The sequence below is a fragment of the Pteropus alecto genome, unplaced genomic scaffold (assembly GCF_000325575.1).
Source record: "Pteropus alecto unplaced genomic scaffold, ASM32557v1 scaffold67, whole genome shotgun sequence".
Lineage (NCBI taxonomy): Eukaryota > Metazoa > Chordata > Mammalia > Chiroptera > Pteropodidae > Pteropus > Pteropus alecto.
The window spans coordinates 10417766-10425076 of record NW_006441061.1 but is presented as its reverse complement, the minus strand read 5'-3'; the positions used below and the strand labels follow the sequence as shown (position 1 = coordinate 10425076).

At 63.0% G+C, this 7311-nt stretch overlaps 1 protein-coding gene across 1 annotated transcript in view; it reads right to left on the bottom strand.

Moving 5' to 3' along the window:
• The window catches only part of CACNA1B (calcium voltage-gated channel subunit alpha1 B), a 123815-nt gene that overhangs the window by 71134 nt on the left and 45370 nt on the right, over positions 1-7311 (bottom strand). The window contains exons 16-17 of the mRNA XM_025051272.1: positions 7078-7184; positions 3-177 (exon numbers count right to left, since the gene is read on the bottom strand). Coding sequence (XP_024907040.1) covers positions 3-177; positions 7078-7184 — 282 coding nt within the window. The remainder of the gene's footprint in view (positions 1-2; positions 178-7077; positions 7185-7311) is intronic.

The following is a 7311-nucleotide window of genomic DNA, read 5'->3' as shown; positions in this document are numbered from 1 at the left end:
CGGTCCAGGTGCGTCTTCATGTCGGGCCGCAGGTGGCGCGTGGTGGCGTAGCGCAGCCGCTCCTCGGGGTCCAGCTCACTGTACAGCGCCTCGCAGCTGGCCCGCAGGTTCTGCAGCCGCAGCTGGCTGGCCCGCTGCTCCCACACCGAGCGCGCCTTGGCCGAGTTCTGCTGCCTGCTGTGGGGAGACGGGCCAGCATGAGTGGCCGCCTCGCACCGCCCCACTTGAGTCGCGGGAAGCCACAGATGGACACGCAGCATGGAGTGTTGGCACAGTGGACGCGGGGAGTAGGGGGGCGCGGGCAGCAGGAACCCTCAGACCCTACAGACCCAAGAGCACTGGCCTGGGTGGAGAGGGTCCACGGCCACTCTTGAGCAAGTGGACAGTGGCCCGAGGCCAAGGGGTGCAGGCGATGGGAATGACAGGCACCAGCATGAGGTGGAGGATGCTTCCAGGGCGGGTGGGCCACTCGCCAGGAAGGCCAAAATGGTGGGGGGGTCGGGGGGACAGCGTCCAAGCCCACAGGACTCAGGAAGGGCCGAAGCCCAGGGCCCTGCAGCAGCGCAGAGCTGCCAAAGGCAGGGCCCTCCCAGGGTGACAGCCACTGGCAGGGACCCAGGCAGGTGGAAGGGGCGGCCCAGGACGCAAGGGGCTGGGGTCAGAGGCCCTCAGGAGAGGACCTGCTCCCCGGGTGTCACTGCCACCAAGGTGACTGCCGCCGGGCTCCGCACCCATGGCTCCCAGGAGCCCAGCCATCAAGTCTCGGGCTGGAGCCACCCTCCTGTCTCCTGGCTCCATGGAGTGCCCTCCCTCCCCTAGGGACAGAGCCAGAGCAGTGCCAGGAGAGGCTGTGTCCAGGCTCGACCCCCACTGTGCAGGCCACCAACCTCACACTGTCACGTGTGGGCCCTGCAGCCCAGGGCACACAGGAAGCCCTTTGATGTCTGGACTCGGCTGGATAAAGCCCCCAAACCCCAAAGCAGGTGACCACAGCCCCACCCGGGCCCAGCAGAAACATCCTCTGAGGTCGAGTGTCACCCTCCCTCCTCTGCCCTGTGCTGGGGGTGTGAGAACAGCGGTGGCCGTGATGTCTGTACCGCTCGGCAGCCACACCATGCTCTAGCGCAGTGCCCGCCTCATCCAACCCTCACGGCTCCCTTGGGAATTAGGTGCTGCCCCAGCCCCACATCGCAGATGAGGACCCTGAGCCCAGAGAACAGACTCGCAAATGGTCCCACAGTGAGTCACTGACGGAGCCAAGATCGGACGCGCGCGAAGGCAAGGAGGAAAGTATCTAAAGAGAACGTGAGGCCTCAGCCAGACCCAGCACAGCGACAGCACAGCCTGGAGCCACAGCCTGAGGGTCCTGGGTCTGCCCAGCCACCAACTCTGGGGCCCTGGGCCACTGGCACCATGGTGACTCACCACACACGGAGGCGAGTTAGCCTGGACAGAGGAATGGATGAGTCCTGCCCCTTTGCAGGTGAAGTCTGGGCCCGCTGTGGGGGCAGAAAAAGCAATGTCCATCCCTCACCTGAAGCCCCCATGGGACAGGGGTGGGGGCAGGGCGACGTGTGGGAGATATCTGCTGACCCCCCCTCCAGCTGCCAACCGAGGCCCTGGCCTGCCCCCCGACACACGGAACCCCTGCTGCCTCATTCCCAGGGTCACCTTGCCACAAACCTATCTTCCCTTTCTTCAGCTTCAACCTAAAGCCCCAAGGGATCTCCCCGCCCCCAGCTGGCAGCAAACACAGGGCCTGACCCATGGAAAATGGACGGCAGTCACACAAGCCATGCCCCAGGCGTAGGAGCCCATGAGGGCTGACAGCTGGTCCCTGCCTCGGGTCTCCCAATCAGGCCGGCACTCCGAGATGGCCTGGACTCTGAGCCATTGGTCAGCAGGCTGGCGACCTGCTCTGATGCATCCACAAGTCCCGGGGACCGGTTCTCTGTCAGAACAGACAGGCACTAAAGACGATGGGACTAGTGGTGGCCGGCAGCACAGATGGGGTAGGCTCCCAGGGGGACGGCTGTGCCCTCTGCAGCTCCTTCCCTCCTCAGGACCAGCTCGAGGCCACAGAGAGCTGGCCTGCCCACTGGACTGCAGGTCCCCTCAGGACCGTCCTGCTCTGCCTGGCCCTGCCCCGGCCCCAGCTGGGCCTCGCTGCCGCTCCGGGCCCCAGTGCCACTGTCTGCAGCGCCCGCCCCTTGGCCGTGCTGCTGGCTCCCTCTCTGGACGTGTCTCTGGGTCTGTGTGCCGGGCCAGTGCCCTCGCGCTGGTGTCTGCGTCAGCCGCACCAACACCAGTCTCTGCTCCGAGGTCGCGGCAGCGCGAGAGCGAGCGAGCGAGCGAGGCTGGGCTCCCCTCCACTCTACCATCCGCTGTGGCCGGTGACTCCCACTGGCCAAGCCCTCGTTCAGAGGGCTCCTCAAGGGGCCCCAGGGGGAGCCGTACCCATGGCCCAGGTGCTGTGGGCGCCCCTGTGCTATGGTCCTGTTTTGCGGTTTCTGGGCTGATAAAGCTGGTCGCCTGTGGCTGCTGATGTGTGGTGGCCCCTTACGGGACATGGGTACCAACATGTCCGAATCCGACTACGCCCTGTGAACCAGTCTCTGGTTCCAGCCCTCATCCCCCGAGAGGCAGCGGGCCCACAGCCAGCAGCCCAAGGAACTACGGGGGGCAGAGCCCAGTCCTGTGCTGGCCAAGCAGGGCCAGGAGCACCCACTCCCACCAGGACCAGGCAGGGCACAGCCTCGCCCTCAGGAGAAAGCCCTGGGGACAAGCCTCCCAGGACCGCGGCCCCAGCCAGACTGGCATCACCCGAGCAGGGCCCCCCTGGGGTTTCTGCGGCTGCACGTCAGGCTCTCGCTGGTCTGATGTCAGCCTCACTGTTGGAAGCGGCTGTGCTCATGCTAGACAAGGACTTCCTGAAGGTCGCAGATACACCCGCCCCCCAAGCAAGGAAGGGATGGCACAGAAGGACCCGTGAATGTCCACAGTGAGCCCCTAACCAGCACCACCTCATGGGACAAGGAGACAGCAGCGGCGGTCACCTCAGGAGAAGCGGACATACTCCAGACACCAGAGTGATGGCACACGGACAGACGGCAGACAAGAGGACAGAGATCCGGAAGGAGGGGAGGGGGGGCTGAGCGCAGAGTTCGAGGCCCGTGAGCAGGACTTGAGGACATCAGGAAGCGGGCCCACTGTCCCCCGCCAGGCTGCAGGCGGCTGGCCTGGAGCTGCCCCCGGAAGCAAATGACTCGGTGGGAAGCAGAGTTAGGCGTGGAGGGCGCGCGCGTGTTGTTATGAAGCCACGGTGGGTGTCGTAGCGACTCACGCTGAGTTTACACTGGAGACAGATGAGCTGCGAGACACAGGACCTCGGGTCTGCCTCACAAAACTGCGCGAGCAAAACAGACAAAGCACAATGAGGACACCAGAGCGTCTGCGAGGCACCAGAGCACGCGCACGCCGCGTCGGGCTGGGTGCGGGCTGCAGGGTGCGTCTGGGCGGGAGGCCGGCGTGCGTCCGTCAGATGGTCACCAGCCAAGACCTCGGGGTAAAAGAGAAGTTGAGAGAGAAGGAGCGTCCGGCAGAAAAGTGAAACCAAAGTGAACACAGCAAACCCCGCCAAGGCAGCGAGACAAGAGGCGTCTGGGGACCCGTCGGCCACAGCTCGGCACGCGCCGGCCCCGCGGGGAGCTGGGTTAGGAACTGGCACCGCCTACCCCACAGCTCCGAGCAGCCCGCCGACCCAGGGCGGCCCGTGCGGTCGCCGTGCCTTCTGTGCCTTCCAAACGGAGCAGAGCTGGGTGACCCTGGAGCTTTACCTGCGACGTGTCACTTGGGCCCTGCTGCCTGACCGCCCCGCTCTGTCCCAGCCCGCCACGGCCCCTCAGCTCCCCAGCTCTAAGCCAGGTGCTTCCAGCTCACCTGGGCGAACAGGTTACATCACTAGCCCTCCCTCCACTTCCAAGTGACTTTCTGGAAGCTAAGCATCTCTTTACGATCTTGTCCCTTCAAAGTGGCTCCCCTGGGGAGGACCAGGCACTGTCCCAGCTCCTCCTTGTCAAGGACAAGTCTGCATGTAATCACGAGGAGGATGGAGCAGCTCACCTGACTGCAGGCCCAGGGGGCAAAGAGGTGTGTGTGTGACTCAGTGCGCAAATTTGTGAATGAGCACGTGAGGGGGTATAGGTGGGTGAAACTGTGTGGCTGCGTGCATGAGGCTGTGTTAGAGTGAATGTGAATGTGTGAGTGTGAACATGTATGAGAGCAAGCGGCAAAGTGTGTGAATGCGAGAAGGTGGGTGTGAACATGTGGTTGTGTGGATATGTGCAAACATGTCAATGTGTGTGAACGTGTGAGAACTGAGTTGAACATGTGAGTGTGAATGCATGAATGAGTGTATGTCAGTGTGTTTGTGAGCACGTGGGGATGAACATTAGTGTGAATGTGTGTAAATGTGTGATCACTGAATGTGAACAAGTGGGTGAACACATGTGATAGTGTGTGAACGTGTATGAATGTGTGGGTTTATGTGAGAACATTTGAGTGTAAACACACGTGCGAGCATGTAAGTGTGAATGAGCAATGACGTGTGTGTGAACGTGTATGAGAGTGTGAATAAGTGTGAATGTGAGAGTGTGAGTGACTGTGTACACAGAACGTGAGTATGAACACGAGTGTGAGTGCATAGGGGTGTGAACATGCACATGTTAACCTGCTAGTGTGAACGTGCATGTGTGCGCCAACACTGCGAAGTCAGGTGATGATGAGGGTGGCAAAGCACAAAGCACAAAGCACCAGGAAGACCACGTCAGCCTTAGTGTCCCTTCCCCCCAGGAGCATGACATGGCTGCCACCTAAACCCCAGCCAACCCCCCAGGGACAGGCATCCCTGAGGTGGGTCCCAGAACAGAGGCTCAGTCCCCAAGGGCACTGTCAAGCTGCACGGAGCACCGAAGGGAGCTCTAACGGCCAAGGACACCAAGGTCCTCTCAGCACCCATGCGTCACAGACAGCATCTCGGCCAGTCCTCCCGTTCCACAGACCACACGCCTGGCTCTACCTCACCCTAGCATCTCACCACAGAAATGACTGCTGGGGAGCAGCAGGCGCCGGCCCTGCCAGCCAACTCACCTGGCGGACAGGACCATGCGGGGGGTGGGGGGTGGGCAGGCAGACAGACAAACTGACAGACAGCAGGAGCTCTGAGACCTTGGTAGGACAAAAGAAGGCGAACAACCACACATGCCCGGGGGCCTGGTGACCACATGGGACCAAGTGTATGTCCAACATGGGCTGAGGACATACCTGAGGACTGAGGCCTAGACCTGCATCCCAGGAGAACCCACAGCTAGTCCAACACCTGGACACATCCCCGGCCGGCTGTGACGCAGCAAGCCCACACAGATCAGGGGCCCTGTGAGACCGAGCACCCTGCCCCCAGGAACCCTCTCCCACGGGAGTGGCAGTGCCACAGCAGGGATCAGGCCGGCAGCGGGCGGGTGCGTTCCCCAGGCCTGGGGTGCCAGGGCAGCCCGTTCCTGCAGAGCAGTGTCCCCGATGGGAGCAGGGCAGGGGGAAGCACTGCCAGACTGCCCGCTCAGGTGGCCCACCGCGCTCCCCGTGGCTATGCCGACGGCCCCAGCACCCTCCTCTCCAAGGTCTCAGCCCAGATGGCAGCAGACACCCTGCCACACACCCCCCGACAAGCAGGCAGAGGAGCTGTGGGACAACACACTCACCTCCAGAAACAGCAGAGAAGGCCCATTCTAACCGGAAATCACACAAGCTAAGGCTCGCCGCCGCCCGCTGAGCAGAGCCCGCAGGCTCGGAGTGCCGGCCGAGGGCCCTGGCGGGAAGCCTGCCGTGCCCGCGGCCCCAGAGCGAGCAGCCGAGCGGAAACCAGGCAGACGATGAAACAGCACACAAGCCAAACACTCGGCCGCAGCGGCTGACTGGGTGACCACTGCTGTGTCCTGCCTGGGCTCCCGGGGGCCTGTGGCCTCCTCCAGCTCCAAAGGCCAGTGCTCTGTGCTTGGCTAAGAGACTGGTCCTCTGCAAAAAGCTTTCCAGAAAAAAGCCCATCGCCCTGGTGACCACCAAGTAAGAATAGGGCTGCTAGAAAGCACATTCGAACGTGCACACGCACACGCAACCAGATGCACACACCGTCTCGCAGCTGTACACTGACACTCCCAGCAGACTCTTCCACGTGCCAGCACACGCGCCTGGCAGCGCAGGTGCACGTGTCACCACGGCTGTGGCTGCTCGTGGTGCCATGGTCGCAGTGCTCAGAGAGAGTGGGAGGCCGGCTACAGCGCATGGGCCACGGGAGGTGTGGGGGTGGCTCGGGGCTGGCAGAGCCAGAAGCTCCAGCGTGAGCTCAGCCTGGCCCACGGTGAGCCCTCAACAGCAGAGACCTCCCCTGCGCTCTCACGGTTGCCCTGGAGCCAGGCCTTGGTCCGGGCTTCCCTCCCTCTTCCAGACCTGCCCTTCCCCGGGCTGATCCACCCCAGCCCCTGCAGCCTTCGGCCCCAGGACCAAACTGTCCCTGCCCCAGATGTGCTTCTGGGATGTGCCCTGGGGCTCAGTGGAACCGGGGGCAACCAGAGTCTGCACAGAGGCCTTGGTCCTGTCTTCACCCCTCCTCGTCAGAGAAATTGCCTCAACCCCTGACCTAACACCAAAACCTCAGACATTCTGGAAGCTGCACTGAGTCTTGTGGGCTCTAACATACCACCCAGAACCCTCTGGCTCACAAAACTCACTTCTACAAAGTCATGTGTAAAATAGACGGATTGACTTGTGGGCTTTGGCTCAGAGGGACGCTGGAGCCACTGAGACTGCAAACACCCAGGGCAGAGCCCCCGCCCCCCGACACGCCTCACCACCCGGGCTAAGCCTGTGGGCAAGGCTCCTGGAGGAAGGAACCAGGGCCCAGGAGAGGCCGTGCCCTGCCAAGGCGTGGGGCCCTCTGCAGAAGCCCCACAAGGCGTGCCCTGCTGACGTCTGGCTGCGGACTCTGGGGCAGCCCCGCCGCCCCACGGTGGCCCCGAGCCTTACGCAGCGATGGAGACGTTGGCGGCTGATATGGGGCTGACTTCAGCCACCTCCTTGGCCTTCTGCAGGGCAAGCTTCTGGTTGGCTGCCTCCTCCATCTCCTCTTCATCCTGTTTGAACAGAGAGAGCTCGGGGCTGCCCTTCAGAGCTGCCCCACCCCCACCCCGTGGCCTCTGTGTCCCTCCTGCCACCTGGACGGGTGGGGCCAAGAGTCTGGGTCCCGCCTTGGCACCACCC